The sequence below is a fragment of the Mixophyes fleayi genome, chromosome 3, assembly GCF_038048845.1.
Source record: "Mixophyes fleayi isolate aMixFle1 chromosome 3, aMixFle1.hap1, whole genome shotgun sequence".
In the NCBI taxonomy this organism is placed as follows: Eukaryota; Metazoa; Chordata; class Amphibia; order Anura; family Limnodynastidae; genus Mixophyes; species Mixophyes fleayi.
In genome coordinates, this window is record NC_134404.1 from 171,519,487 (window position 1) to 171,536,594 (window position 17,108).

A 17,108-nucleotide genomic window follows, 5' to 3' on the forward strand; every position below is an offset into this window, starting at 1 on the left:
CTCATTAAATTACTTAGTAATGCTCCTCACAGTGCTTGTAGGAGACACATAATAATAATAATGTATATGTATAAGATATTTTCACAAAACAGCAGTAATTATTCTCTATTGTTTCCTTCTGGTTTTAAGAATTTTAAGCAAGAGATGCCATACATATATGCGATTTTTCTTTACCTAAACTAGACATGTTTCTAACATTTGGCTATGACTTGATATTTCTTCTGTGCTGTCCTTTTTTAATACATGAAAGAGTGGTAGATTTCCAACTAGGTGCAATGTGAATATTGAATTGTATCACATATCCTCATGCTTGAACAACTTTTATTCAGGATCTACTCAAAGGAACCCAGGTGGAATTAGTGTCCCAACATTTTTATATGCATTCATCTGTGCTCCTGGTGGGGGTGGACTGAGGACATGTTTGAGAACCACTTACCAATAAGAAGGATTTCTCGCTTCTGAAATTCTTAGGTGAACTCCACCCCCTCAAATATTCTCATAGGAACTCAATCCAACTTACCTTGTACCACTGTTTATAATTCTGTAATATGATTACATTTTGCTGCTTTTTGTTTTGAAAATGTGTGTTTTCTGTGTTTCTATTAGCACTGATTGGTACTAGCTTCAGATTGGTCCTGGGTTAACAGGAATTAAATAATTTGTCATGATGTCTTTGAGTTTGATGATCTTGTTAGCAACAGTGTAATATCCTATTTAAGCCAAGCATAATGAGCTTACCTGTAAAATAAAAGGAACAATGCAAAAGAGGACATTTATACCAACAATCAAATTAAATATATTAAATATATATATATATATATATATATATATATATATATATATATATATATATATATATATAGTCCATTTATCATGTATTGTCGCAACAATCCATCTGACAACTGTTTAGGGAAAACTGTTTTCATTTTTTTTTTATGTGAAAGATCATTTGTTTCTAACAAGTAATGTTGGATTTATCTTCTTTTCACAACTTTTAAGGCTGCCTTTCCAGTAGCTGGAATCATCTTCTAAACATTATACATACTGGGGCACTGCATTGATTAGGTTTAGGTTTATTGCATATATCTGTAGTGCAACTGGTAAGAAGCATAAGTAGTGGGCATATGTTTTACTAAGCCTATATATGTATATATACATACATATATATATACACATACATATGTATATACATTTTCTCCCCGACAATGTCCTACATGACGAAACGCATAGGGTCATAATAGAAATAAACTAGCAGTTTCAGGACATGAAAATACATATATTTGTTTATTAGAAAAGCCATTGTTTTTGTTCTCAGTGGAATCTTCAAGACATGAACCACAGATGAATAAATATATATATATATATATATATATATATATATATATATATATATATATTGATCTCTTGTTTTAGTAGGCACAGTGAACTATTCAAATGTAATTGTGTTACAGGCATGAGAGTGTGAAGATGGGTGACTGGAACCTGCTGGGAAGTATACTGGAAGAAGTTCATATTCATTCGACTATAGTGGGGAAGATCTGGCTCACCATCCTCTTTATATTTCGGATGCTGGTGCTCGGAGTGGCTGCTGAAGATGTTTGGGATGATGAGCAGGAAGAATTTATTTGCAACACAGAACAACCTGGTTGCAGAAATGTTTGCTATGATCAAGCATTCCCTATTTCACTCATTAGGTACTGGGTGTTACAAATAATCTTTGTGTCTTCTCCTTCCTTAGTATACATGGGACATGCACTTTATAGACTGAGAGCTCTGGAGAAAGAGAGACAGAAGAAAAAAGCACAGCTCAGGGCAGAACTGGAAGAGTTGGAAACTGTTATTGACGAACACAGGAGACTGGAGAAAGAGTTAAGGAAGTTAGAGGAGCAGAAGAAAGTAAATAAGGCTCCCCTTAGAGGATCTCTTTTACGCACATACGTGCTGCATATTCTAACCAGATCTGTTGTAGAAGTTGGCTTTATGGTTGGACAATACTTGCTGTATGGATTTAATCTTGACCCACTATATAAATGTTCACGTTTCCCTTGTCCAAACATAGTAGATTGTTTTGTTTCCAGGCCAACAGAGAAGACTATCTTTATGGTATTCATGCTCAGTATAGCTGCTGTGTCCCTGTTCCTTAATATTTTAGAAATTTTTCATTTAGGTATCAAGAAAATCAGACAAGGACTTTATGGAAAACATATGTCTGAGGTTACAGAAGATGAAATAAGCATTTGCAAGTCGAAGAAGAACTCAGTGCAGCAGGTTTGCATGTTGAGTCACTCTTCTCCAAACAAGAACATTCCTTTGTCTTCAAGTGCCTACAAACTGCTGCCTGACCAGCAAATGGACTCAGGTGGACTACCAGCTTATCTCCCACCAACTCCAGGATTTAAGGAAGTACAAATGATCAGTGACCAAAACCAGTATGGTAAAGTTATGGCTACTGACAAGCATAGAAGGAGTGTGGATCATCTTAACACAGATCACCACAGTGGACAGCTTAACTTGCTTTGCAAGCAAGAGTCCCGCTATGTGGAATGTCAGAGGATGAGTAGTAATCACATTGATCAATACCACGGGCAAGTTTTAAACAGGACTGCCCCTGATCAGCACCCTGGAGAGCACAGGGAAGATCATGTCTCCACCCTGCAGAAGAGGAACCTCTCATCTAGCAGTGAGGACTCAAACAAGAAATCTCAGCGTAATAATTGCCTTGGGTCCAGAAGCTGCCTTAAAAGTCATCAGTCTTTAGACCAAGCAAGGCACGGTACAGTGCATCCTCTCAGATCATGCCTCCACTCCAGTCACATGGAGCTGCCATCTGCATTACGTAAATACAGCAGGGTCAGCAGCTGTAAGGACTTTGCTGAAGATCGAAGTGACTCTGCAGACAGTGGACATCGGAAAGCCAGCTCCACTTCCAGAGGGTTTTCAGAAAGCAGACTGGCCAGTGACCCAGATAGTTCTGACTCAAGGAATGGTTCAGGATCTGAGTCAAGGAGACGAGAGGAAAGTTCAAGCATTACACCCCCTCCCCCATCTGGGCGCAGAATGTCAATGGCAAGTAGAGGCAGACAGTCAAAGGCTAATCCTCTTTACAGGCTATTGGTCTAGTCTTTGGTTCATCATTGTACTATTCTGTGCCTAATTTCCTATAAGTTGCTTTAAATACATGGAATCACTAGAAATCACAAGAAGATAATCTGGCTGGTGGTAAGGAGCTATTGTGTGAGTTTCATTTAGGGATACCTATACATATAGTGTCTTTGAAAGCATACAGGTCTCAAATCATCATTTATCTAATCAATTCCCTAATATATACAATAAATGCCAATATTATTGAGGAATGTAAAGTAGCCCACAAGTCTGTTACCTCTTAGAAAAGATATATAGCATTAGCCTGTTTAATCCTCATGGCTTGTATAACTTGTTTTTGGTTTTTTTACCTTTCCAGCTTTAACTTAAACATTTGTTTATTTCCACAAATCATGGACCAACATTTGGATTAACCATAGCCCATGGAATGCCATTTGTCCACTTGTACAGGGTTAAGACAAGTAAACAAATACACACACATATTATATATATATATATATATATATATATATATATATAGTGATAGAACTTAAGAATTTGGAGGATGTATGGACCTTCTCGATATGCTTGGAAGCATTCCATTAGCAACCTCTTAGTGAAACTTTCAATATAATTTGAATTTGTAGTGATATAATAACATTTACATTTGTAGATGGTTTATCATGGTTTTGTAATTTTTTACATATAGTCATAAGTACTTGAATATGTTAAGGATAACAATTAGTGGTCATGTCTTGGTGGAGATGTTCATTCTCAAGCATAGAACTCCTATTGGACATATCTTTATTGTTAAAGAAACAGTGTTAGTGACCAAGTCATTCTCATAAATAAATACTGCTGCTTCTGATGATATTTCACTCTGGATCATACAGTGAAGAAACATAACCCCAAATGCTCTTCTTTTGAACCCAAACCTCTGTCCCATTCCCCTTCAGTATTGTCTCCATTTCGTTCTTTGTGGATTGTGAGTATTGTTTCTTATTGTAAGTTTTGGTACTCTATTACTTTTGCATCGTAAAAAGGAATTTTATGCGAGTATCAGTCTGCTATTTTGTGTGTACATCCCAGGTGCGTGTACAGTATTTAGAAATTGGAACTCTAATGAAGCATACATTGTTAGAAGTGGTGTGAGTTGCGGTTCATAGATAAGAATGCACGTACTGTGTGCTGTGTAACTACTTTCAGAAGTGGGTTTATGTTTTCAAATAGAAGTGACTCATTTTTATTTGCATTACTGGGACTTTTTTTTTACATTTTAAGATAGGCACCTTAACAATGACAGTCATGAATAAGAGAGGTAAAAAAGGTTTCATAGATTTGAAGCAAATTTGTAGAAGCATATAACATTTTCAAACATCTGTTTTGCGATATGCAAGTTTTTATTGTTTGTACTATATTCAGATGTTTGTCTTTCAAAATGATTAATGTCCATGAATGCTCAATAAGATAGATCTTAATAATGCCATGGATTCTAGGGATTGGGACACTGTTGACAGAGCAGGAGTGGTGGAATGTAGATTATATGTTCAGATTATACCATTCCTATTCTGCCATCTGCTTTTATAAAGCACATTTATGCACTCTCTCTCCATAATGTTTAATGATCTATGCAAGTTTTCACCTCTCCTCTATTCTGTCAAAACTTTAACGGAGGGGAGAAGAATATAAGAATTGCATTGTGTGCATGACTTTAGAAGTAACTATATTAAATTAATGTATTTATTATATTAGAATATCCTCAATTATTATTATTATATTTTTAACTATAGATAATATATTACACAGCATTATATATTGAAGGTATTGTTATAAACACATGAAACAGAAGGCAGAGATCTCCCTACCCAAAAAGCTTAGAATCTAAGCATACCTCCCAACTGTCCTGATTTCATTGGGACAGTCCCTATTTGAGGGGACTGTCCCATTGTCGACACATTTGTCCCGACTTGCAGAAGTTGTGAGGTATGATGCACACTGAATACTAGAAGTGTAAGTTTAGATTGCACCAAGCATCATTTTGTGTTAGACACTTCTGTACAGTCATACTCTGATTCTTGTACTCTGACTGGAGAATGTCCACAGTACTGTGCCGGTGGCCATTTTGTGTGATACTGAAACTTTCCCTCAGTCTGTCTGTCACACAGAGACCCATATTAGGGTTAGGGGGGGAATATTTGGATTCGGGAGTAGGATATATTATGTTACATCTTTCTGGTGAAGATATAATTAATTTGTGCTACATGTATGGGGTCAGTAAGGTTATATTTATGTGGTAAATCTGAGTATTCAGTAGGTGAGGGCATACTTCCAGTACCGATTCACCTCAAAAGGGACGGTGATTTATACGAAAGTGGGTGCTTGTGGACAAATCAGGGTCAGGGCTTATTTTGTCCCAATTTAACAAATGTAAATGTTGGGAAGTATGATCTAAGTGTAGTGGGGCACACGTGATACATTAAATAGTGAAATAACAATTGAGACTGTTAGAAAGGATACATGTTCATGGGTACAGTCATTTTACAACTTACTAGGTTTGTGCATAGGTGATTACAGGCACTGTGGTAGTTCCTGGCTCCAGGTATTTGAAGATTACAGATACTAGCAATCCAGCTCTGGGCAGTTGGGGATTACTAGCACTATACTAGTTTATGGCAACACACATTTGACAACCACAGACGCAGTGCTAGTTCCTGGCTCTGGGCAGTTGTTGTCCACTGGTACTGTGCTAGTTCCTGGTCCCCGGCTGTTAATAAGTACATGTACAGTGCTAGCTGTAGGCTTTGGATAGCTCATGATTATTGGCACCTTGCTAGTTCCTGGCTCCACGTAGTAGATAATTAAAGATACAGAGCTAATTCCTACAATCTTGTGTAGTTTTACAAAATATCTATATTTTCCCTTTTGCCTGTCCTTTTTTATTATTATTTTGTATGCATTTTCTCCTCTATCTTAATTGCAAAAGACTCATCAACTGTCTGTTAATTTATATGCCACTGGTAATCATATCAAGATCATACTTATTATTATTGGTTTTTATAAGGGGGGTGATGCATGTACAGTTTCTACAACTGGCACTTGTAGTGCTCAGTTTGTACAAGACATGAATTGTAATAAAATGCCCAACATACATAAATAGACCGGAGTGTGGGCTTGATCTTTCCTGCTTGGTGGAAAGTCTGTCAACTATGGTCTCTTTAATAAAAGTAGTAAATACAGCATCACATGAATACTGCATGCACTACATATATCATATACATTATAAATGCATAAAAACCTCATTAAATTACAGCTATTTACTTTAATTCATGCATATAGTATCCTCTTCCTCGACAACCTTAGAAATTCCTTCCCTGCACCTTTTGACACCTTTCCGTCATTTGATACTACAAATAAAGATACAGTATGTGCTCTATTCTCATCTTCCTACTCTACTACCTGTTTTATTGATCCTATACCCTCAAAAATCAATTGATCCTTGCCCCAGTGCTCATCCCAAATAGCTAAAATATGTAATATCTCTCGACTGGTGTATTTCAGTGACTATTCAAGCATGCAGTGATTACTTTCATTCTGTAAGAAACTAACTCTCTCTCAAATTACCATCCCATCTCTCAGCTCCCGTGCCCCTCCAAGCTTCTTGAGATAATGGTCTATATTCATCTCGCATGCTTTCTTTCCTCATAAAAATCTATTGGATCCTCTTTAGTCAGGCTTTTGCTCCCAATACTCCACAGAGATTGCACTGACTAAGGTGACTAATGAATTGATCACTGCTAGATCTAAGTCAGCACTCTCTTCTAATTCTCTTGAATCTCTCTGCTAAATTTGATATTGTTGACTAGTCTTTTCTCATACAAACATTAGCTAGTTCTTCAGGACACTTTCTTATACTAATTATAATTCTAACCATCTAATTACACTCAGAGTTTTTCTGGATCTACACTTTTCTCTGCTTCCTTTATCATCTGGAGTACCAAAAGGCTCGGTCCTAGGCCCTCTGCTCTTCTCTATCAACACCACTTTCCTTGTCAAACTAATAAGCTCCTTTGGATTTCAACATCATCTCCATGTATTTCATTTTGGATGTCCTCTTGCCTCCTCAAACTCAATATTTTAAAAACAGAGCTAATAATATTCCCACCAGCCATCAGAAGTCACCTACCAGACATTTCTTTTTCTGTTGATAACATGACAATAAATCCCAACCCCAAGCTTGCTGCTTAGGTGCTAGCCTTGACTCAGAACTATTCTTTTGTCCTACATCCAATTTGTATCTAAACCTATTACATACCTCTAAGAAGGATTTCCAGAATAATCACATGTTTTGCAGAAGACAGTGCAAAATGTTAATTCATGCACTCATCCCCTGAACTGACTATTGCAATACCCTCCTTAATGGTTTTCACCAAAAAAGACACTTACCCCTACAATCTATTTTGCAGTGACTATACTAATTTGCCTTGCAAAACGTTCTGCCTCTGCTGCTCCAGCAATCTGGTTGGATCAATAAGCAATTTGTAGCACTGCAGGACACTTATCTCTCTGTCAGCCTGTCTGTCCATAATATCCAGTCTCATTTTATTACTGTGTTTGATCCCACTTGTAAAGCAGTATGGAATATGCCGATATTATATAAATAAATATTATTGTTATTATTAGTAATAATAATAATAATAATAATAATTCCCCGATAGTCAAATATCTTTTGCATTTCCACACTCCTGAGCTTACCTCTGCACTCTTATTAATAATAGACTACAAGTCCCTCTGTCAAATAAGTTATTTATATTCCTCACAGAAACCCCCCCCCCATTGATTTACATATAGTATTTAGTATTAACATAATAGATAACTGCTTTGTGTTGTACGTAAGTTTTCCTTGCAAGTGGTAACTACTCTACAAAATAAATTTGTATTTAAAACTAATACAACAATTGGCTTCAGTTAATTCATTAATTAAAAATGTATAAACTCCTATTCACAGATATAGGCCCTGATTCATTAAGTAAAGCAAGGCAAAAAAGGAGTAAATTTGCTCCTGGACAAACCATGCTACCATGCAAGGGGTGCAAATAAGTTTAGCCTTTTGCACATAACTTAAATACAGACTGTGTTTTTCATGTAGCACACAAATACTCGATAGCTTTATTTTTACACTGATCTAAGACATGCCCTACCCCAGCTATAAATTTGTCATCACATTTTAAATTTAGCTCCCCCTCCAATGCAACATGGTTTTGCCCATGTGCAAAGTTACTCCTTTTTTAATTTTGCTTTACTTCCCTTAATGAATCAAGCCCATAGTGTATAGTATTGAATATCTGCTATTCTCTTACTGGACTTTTTGGGTAAAATTCTCTGTAAGGATAGAACAGAAGGGAAACATATGAAATATTCATCATATTATCAACAGCATTATTAAATGTACTACAATACAATTTTATGGTGGGTGCAGACATCCAAACACATGCCTGGAAATGAATGAAACCAGTTAAAAGTATTTTTTTAAAATGTAGTGAAAGTGAAAATAAATAAAACTCTTTATTTTTTTACATTTGCATTTTGTTACATTTGTTAGTTGTTTTTTTCTATATTTTTTTATATTTTATATTAATGTCGTCATGACTTGTTTTTTCTTTATTATTATAACTCTGAAAATGTTTAGACGTTTTTTATTTGACTTTCTAATAACTGTTCCCAATGCCGGCTAATGAAAATATAGGTTGAAAACATGGACAAGTGTCAAAACCACTATAAAAACTTCTGAACATATATTTTTATTATTTCCAATAGCTGGCACCATGATTTTCCTTTTTAGTCATTTCCTTTTACAATATAATATAATGATAATAACCATCATAATCTAACAATTATGATAGCACTAATACACATAATTCTCCATTTTTTAACTTAATTTCATTTGGTAGTTTGACTTAAGATCTTGGAATTAAAACATACGTTTTATTGACAGATACAGTTTATCATCTTGTTATGTTGTACATTTTTAAATGGGCAATACAATCTTTATTTGCACATACAGTGCAATTGTTTACTTGTTTGTCTTTGCTTTAGATTCAGTCATATTTGTAACACAGAGCTGTATGAAAGTCATTATGTGTAGCCTGTTTTAGTACATGTACTCCTGAATCCAGTAGACACTTGATTAAATCAATATTTTTCATTATACAGTAATTACAGCAATGTAGGGAAGGGATCCAAGCTTCAGCCAGCCTTCTTTGACTACACGTTTCAATGCTTTTATATGTTTCTCTGGGCATATTCAATACTGCACCTAGTAGTCAAACAAGTACTTAACATATGGGATAATGTAGACCCTACTGTAAACTCTAAGTCTATATTAAGTCACCTTAGAGTTCTGTGACTATATAAAGGCCCAAGGTCGCAGGTCACAGACCTCAGCCACAGATATCTGTAAAAATTTACAGTAGGTGATGCATTGTTCCTAATGAACACTGAAGTGATGATGTCAGATCACTTCAATTATAATCAATGACATCATAACTCATCTTCATACAGATATTATTTATACGTGTATTGGCATAACTTGTATATTGTCTAATTGCTATAAGGAGCTCAGCATGTACTGAAAATAGCGGTACCCTGCATCTCATCACCAACCATATGAGAGTGTGTTTTATAAAAGGACAGCAATGGGGAGGAGAAAACAAGATTGGAGTGCAGAGCTGTTTCTGGCTAAGTTCCATTAGTGCAATAAATATGTAGAGGGTATAAGCTACTAGGATTCAACCCCTATCTTTCTGGGCCCATTGGACACAGAGGTGGAGCCCAGGAACATGAAGCAAATGCTTGTTATGCCACTCCCCTGTTGTTATCTATGTTGTTTTCTCCTACCTGTTACTGCAGCATTCAAAAACCTGTTGGTTTCTTGTCTAGATCCTGCAATGTTGGGACCTGTATAAAACATGTATAGGTAGATGAATTGCGAAAAACCGATCAGTAAGTGAGCACAGTATATAACATAAATCACACAGAATATAATACATACAAAAGGGTCACACATTACTGTTAATTTTGAGAATTAAACAAACATCACAAAAATGACCTTTGCACACCCACATCACTCATTCCAAAATGCCTCAACATACCCTTTACTTGCTTAAAAATTATATCACATGCCACTCAAACCTCTCACGTGGTCCAGAATAGCTGCACATGCCCTCAGACCCCCATTTGTCACAAAATGCCCCTACATGCACTCAGATTTCCACAAGCTCCCAGATCCCTCATGCACTCCAAAATTCCCCACATGCTACTCAGACCTCCCTTTATATGCCCATCAGACTTCCCCACATAATTCCTACATGCCCCTCAGATCTTCCCACATGCCACCTTAAATGATCATCGGAGGTCAACACATGCCATTTACATGCCCATTAGACTTCAAATGCCAGCCCAAAATTCTCCACATGGCCAATTAAAGAATTATTCCTCAAGTAAACATAATATACACACTATTGCAGAACTGCATAATTGGATTATAACAAATGCACAAAAGGAGATGGAGGAGATTGCGATAAATATCCCTAATAACTTACATAGCAGGACAAAACACCAAATAGAAAGTGGGCTTGTTTATATTTTGTGATAAGAGAGCTGATTGGTAACTGCTCACATCAATCAGCTGGCCAGACGAATTGGAAGGACAGAATAAGGATCACTGATTGGTGGAAGCAGATAGGAGATACGATTGGCTATTAGGTTTGGTGAGGTGGCAGTTTTTCCCAGCCAGACTTCTCATTCAGAGAGATTACACAGCAGTTCTGTGCTGTCAGTATCAGTGATGGCGGGCCCCTTGGTGTGTCCGGGCCCCTTACTGTAGTACCCCCTTGATGGTGGCCCTGGAAGTGGTGTCTCATCTCCCAGCCTTTAACCTTCCACATTTCCCTTCCCCTGTAATACATACAGGATGTGGAAACACCAGTATAAAGTCCCTTAATAGAGTGTTGGGCCCCCATGTGCAGCCAATACAGCCTGTATGTACTGTGGCATAGATTCTAACAATGTCTAGAATTGAGCAGAAGGGTTCCAGCGCCATTCTTCCATAAGAAAGTCCCCCAACAGATGACTGATTGATGGTGGTGGAAAAATGCTGTCTCAGGCATTATTCCAGAATATCACATAATTGCTCAATTAGGTCCAGATCTGGTGACTGAAAAGACCATGACATATGGATATATGGGCAGCCACATGTGCTCTATAGATGGTGGCATTATAACCCTGAAAGACACTAATTAGGAAAGGAAAGGTGCAACATGTGGTAAAGATGATCACTCAGTACCATTAAGCAGCAATTAGCTGTGACCTTGCTTCCTAAAGAAATGGCTGCATCTAAACCATGCCAGGTAAATGTGCCCCATTATATAAAGCCATATAAAAACCCTTCACTGTTGTAAATAAGCACTCAGGGCCAGGACTGCCAAGAGGAATTTGGGGCCCCAGTACAGCAACTTTTTGGATCAGTCAAGCCCAAGCATTGAGTTACATTGCACTTTGATTTGTGATATGAAACGGGTATCTGAAATTACGATGCAGAAGCAAATGTCCTGGTAAAAGCCCACATTAAGTGCTAGGATGTGCTGAAAGGGCCATGTGACCTTGAGTCAAGATGGATAACAGCTTTGTTAACAATCACTGATTGGGAAATTCTGAATTTTGAAATGAAGATTATAGGCAAGAAGGAAGTAATATGTACTGTAGTAGAGAAGAAAGACAGAGATAGTTGGTTTATCGCATAGTGCAGGGTTTCCCAAAACCAGTCCTCAGGGCTCCCTAACAGTGCAGGTTTTCCGGATCACATGTGACATAATTAGGACCACCTGTGGATCTGTTACAATGTGTCAGTCAGTAATGAATACACCTGTGCTCTAGCAAGGAGATATGGAAAACCTGCACTGTTAGGGAGCCCTGAGGACTAGGTTTGGGAAACCCTGGCATAGGGTCTGATGATGCAGTCTCCTTATAAATAATTTAATTTGTCAGTAATGTTTGGACAACTTTTCTATATGCTTCATTTGTAAATAATATGCTTTGTTTTTTCTTTGTATGGATGAACAAATTAATTATTTAACATCAAATGTTATCTTCTTATGTACTATTTTTCAGAGCATGCTTCTGGAGCTTTCCTCTATAATGAAAAAATAGTGCCTAATATTTGGGATGTCGCACTTTGCACACCAAACACCAGCAGAAATCTCTGATTAGTGGACCAGCACCATTCCCGGCAAGTGAATTGGCAACATTTAGCCCGATTCCATGATTTTTTTTAAGACAGGAGGTCACTATGTTTTGTACATGGAAAACATAAGTACAATACAATACCTGACATGTAATGACAAGAAACTCCAACTATATGCTGAGGACTATAATGCCCCACACTGCAATTATCCTCTGCAGCGAGAGGTTACTGTTGGTTCCTCATCATATTCAGAACAAAATCTTGTCTTCAAAGAATGTGAACTCTCCAGCCACCTTGGACAGTAGACAATAACTGCTGAATAAATATGTTTTGCATCAATATATCTGTAGTCCTCTCATGCATTTGAGTCAATACTCAACAGTCCTTACAGTTATTTTTTACAGCCGATAAACATAGCTAAAAGAGCTTTCACGACTTTCATAACTGACCCAGCTTCAAGAATCGAAAAGACATATGACCCATTGGTGTATGTATACTGTTTCTTTGTGGAAGATCTAAACTTCTAATATGATCATTTGTATTAGAAGATGGACAATGCAAGATTCAGTTCAACCCTAAACTTCCATTGGGTTATGTAAAACTGAAGTTGAACTTTGCGTGTGAAAATCTCATCATATGGCTGTAATATATATGCAATATATATGCTATGTAAGTCCTATGGACATTGTATGATAATATATGAAAGGATAATAATTTTGGGACTGAAGGTCACATTTATAGACTTTGAAAATGTACATGCTGTCAATAAGAAGTGTGACTACTACATATTTCAGTGTTGTGCATTTTTATTACAGCTGCCAATCTTCATTGAAGACAAAAAAACCATAGGAAACAAATAAAATAACTGGCTGTACAGGGAACGACTTTAACTCACTTGTATTCACCAGTTGACCGATGGATATTTGCAACAATGGCATAAAGAAAATGACTTTAAAGAAGCATAGTAGAAGACAAAATGTCATGGTTCCTAGACAAAATACATAAATCAGGATTATGAAAATAGATAACAACAGTGATTTGATGTTAATGTTATTAGAATAACAAGTGGGATGTTTATTGTTATATTTGTTTTTTTGTTTTTTTTTTACATCAAATCACACCAAATACATAGCATATAACATGTTTTACAATCTTACATGCCTAACTGTTATACATATATAGGAAAATAAATAGGACATTTCCTTTACTCATCTCCAGCGGACCATAACATACCACAATAAATCAAGAGATGCTTCTTAGCCACAAGGCAGGATGGGTAATGTTACTGATCTCAATCATTGCTACAGGAGTCACCACATTCATAACCATTCTGCACATATCACAGCACAGCCCAGCTTACAGTGTACAGCCCAATGTGCCACTCCATAGTGCGTGCACCCACATGCACGCCATCCTCTGTGTCCATTATCCCAAGCCAGCCATCTATCCTGTTTGCCAGTCGACCCAAGCCAGCCAGCATAACTTCAGCCTTTCTCTCATTTCCCTCTTATGAGATCACCTGAGCTGCTTTAAAAGAGTTCTGAATTAAGAACCAGGGGCCTGATTCATTAAGGATCTTAACTTAAGAAACTTATTATTTCAGTCTCCTGGACAAAACCATGTTACAATGCAAGGGGTGCAAATTAGTATTCTGTTTTGCACATAAGTTAAATACTGACTGTTTTTTCATGTATCACACAAATATCAACTTTAAATTTCAGTGTACAAATAAGCTATTAAGTATTTGTGTGCTACATGAAAAAAACAGTCAGTATTTAACTTATGTGCAAAACAGAATACTAATTTGCACCCCTTGCATTGTAACATGGTTTTGTCCAGGAGACTTAAATAAGAAGTTTCTTAAGTTAAGATCCTTAATGAATCAGGCCCCAGGTCTTTCCATTAATAAGCACTTGCCTACACACAAAAAAGGTTTCCTTCAGTTTTATACAGGTAAAGCCAACCCATGTTATCTGTGGATCACATACTGCTCTGGATAATACTGCCACATTGCCCCTTCTCAGTTCAACACGTATGAGTTGTTTGACTGTCCTGGACTAGGATAATACAGACCATTTGCACCGACATTTTTATTGCCAGCCCTGTGTTTCACTTTAAACCATGAACAAATCCAGCAGGTTATTATTTAATTTTCTCCCCGATTCCAGTACATCCATTAAAATGGTTCATGGTCTGTGTCTAAAATGAATTCTCATTCTAGCAGATAATATTTTAAGCTTACTATAGCTTATTTGACAGCACAAACTTCTTTTTCTATAGCTGCAAATGTCCTTTCTCTATTGGACAGTTTACTGTTCAAGAAAAATGAGTGGATATTCTTTAGGTTCAATATTTGGTAAATAACCATTCCAATAGAAACTGAAATGCATCTGCTTGTAGCACAAAAAGGCTTATCAAAGTGAGTTGCGATAAAGACTGGGAGTTAGCATAAGGCACTTCTATGACAACTTTCTCTGCCTCCTCTGGGGCCTTTCAACCCATCATGATGTCCTGGTATTTGTCATTTCCGGCATTGGCACTGCTGTTGTAGCATTTTGTGGGATTAACTCCCTGTAATACCCAACCATCACTAAGGATTATTTTACTTTCTCTTTTTTGGGGGATTCTGATCTATTTGCAAAGGTCTCAATTTGATTTTGTAATAATTAATTTCTGTTCAAAAGAAAGTATAAAATGTATTAATAGTAAAAATCAAATGGAGATCTTGTTTGAACAACATTAAGTTCATTAAAACAGTCATACGGAATAAAATATATATAACTTCGATTCGATATATAATTTTGTACATGAAACAATGAACAATGAAATTTCTACCTAGATAGAGGATAGTACCCCAGATGACAGAAAGGGTAAAACCACAGGGGTAGCGGAAAGCAGAGAGCACAGTAGAAGGTGCAAAATGCATGGAGAGGAAGCACAAAAGGAGAGCATAAGGTGCTAATGCAGGACGTAAAGGAGAGCAGAGAACACAGCAGTGGGATTCAGACAGGAAAATAGAAGGCAGACAGGAGAGAACGAGGGAGTTGAGAAAAAAACGAAGAGAGAGAACAAATATAACCGCAGAGGTGTTAACCAGTGTTGAATTTGATCATACTGCGGCAATATGTGGCTCTCTAGATGCAGTTAAACTATTAGGACTTGCTAGGACTTGTAGTTCCACAAGAGTGGAGCTTCCTAGCTTATCTTTTAAAAGTAAGTTGCTTGTTGCCAATGCTAAGTTCAGGGAAGGCTGATGCATTTACTAGTCTATAATAATATTGTGAATATCTGCAGAAGGGCACAGGAATTCCCCGAAGTACATACTATATTTTTTGTTAAAAAGAACAAAAAAACAAGTTGCTGAAACTCAGCGTCTCACAACCCATTTATTACATTAAAATTATGTGTTTGATGTTTTAACTACAGATGCTCACTGACCCCCGTGAAGTGATTTTGGATCTGGATTAGCTTCGTGTTTTGGATTTGGTTTTGCCAAAACCACCCTCGTGTGTTTTTGTTTTGTTTTTGCTTTGGATTTGTATTTTTTTTATACAAATTGCTAAAATATGCTAAAATCACAATTTTGCTCTTTTTTTGATCCTACATTATTATTAACCTCACTAACACTAATTTAAAGTCATATGCAGTCAAATTTGAACACCTCACAGGCCACAATATTATTTTCATACACTTTCAAACAAAGATTGTAGCAGTTCTTGCCAGTGATAACAAAAAGGCCATTGTTATGCCTGGGCATAAGACCAAAAATCCACCTCTTATGTGTGCAATTATTTTTACACAAATCCTGACAACAGTTGTCTAGCCGTTTGTAAAGCCATACTCAGTAGAGGCAGAGCCGGATTAACAATAGGGCTAAAGGGGCTACAGCCCAGGGGCCTCAGGCAGCTGGGGGGCCTGCTGGCATTCATCGGGTCGGAGGCGTCCCCATCCCCGGCTCCGACTGTCACCTGTTCAAGGAAAATGGCAGACAGCTAACAGCAAATGTTATGATGTTAGCTGCCTGCTGTCACTGTAGGACTTATGCGGAGCGCAGTAATCTTCTTACTGAGGAGATCTCGTGAGAGTGAGACGATGGGCTAGATTTACTAAGCTGCAGGTTTGAAAAAGTGGGGATGTTGCCTATAGCAACCAATCAGATTCTAGCTTTCATTTTGTAGAAGGTACTAAATAAATGAAAGCTAGAATCTGATTGGTTGCTATAGGCTACATCCCCACTTTTTCAAACCCGCAGCTTAGTAAATCTAGCCCTATGACTCATAGTCTCACTCTCACGAGATCTCCTCAGTAAGGAGATTACTGTGCGCCGCGTAAGTCCTACAGGGAGTGAAACAACGAAAGGAGGTGAGCTCACAGGGGGGGGGGCCTCATGGCTGGGGGCCCTCACAGTACCCTAAGCCCAGGGGCCTCCCTTCCCTTAATCCGGCCCTGAGTAGAGGTAGGGACCTTAACCATCTAGGATCCTCATCCATGTACGGCATTTGAAGCGAGTTCATGGAAAGCTGTTGGGAAAATCAGAAACTTATGTTAAGAAAGCAAGCAGTCCAGCATTATCTGCCTCCCTTCTCTCATCTAGATCCCAGCACCTACAATCAGGGCTGCCAAGAAGAATTCAGGGCCCGGGTACAACAAATTCATGGGGCCCCCCTCATAGTGAAGTAAGCCCCAAAATTTTTTTGCGCCGCCTTACGGCGGCGCAAAAAAGATTAGGTATATGGTCATATATTCAGGGGCGTGGCTAGCCAAACGGCAGTGCAAAAATTTTGGGAGG

At 37.5% G+C, this 17,108-nt stretch overlaps 1 protein-coding gene across 1 annotated transcript; it reads left to right on the forward strand.

Moving 5' to 3' along the window:
* Positions 1–1,467: 1,467 nt before the first annotated feature.
* GJA10 (gap junction protein alpha 10) lies at positions 1,468–12,933 on the forward strand. The gene is made up of 2 exons (XM_075200627.1): positions 1,468–3,066; positions 12,247–12,933. The coding sequence occupies exons 1-2, from the start codon at positions 1,468–1,470 to the stop codon at positions 12,283–12,285; spliced, it is 1,638 nt and encodes a 545-aa protein (XP_075056728.1). The 3' UTR covers positions 12,286–12,933.
* Positions 12,934–17,108: the final 4,175 nt, after the last annotated feature.

Coding starts and splice junctions, on each gene's coding strand:
- GJA10 (XM_075200627.1), top strand. CDS start 1,468: ATGGGTGACTGGAACCTGCTGGGAAGTATACTGGAAGAAGTTCATATT. Junction 3,067..12,246: donor CTGGGCGCAGAATGTCAATG/GCAAGTAGAGGC, acceptor ACTATTTTTCAG/AGCATGCTTCTGGAGCTTTC.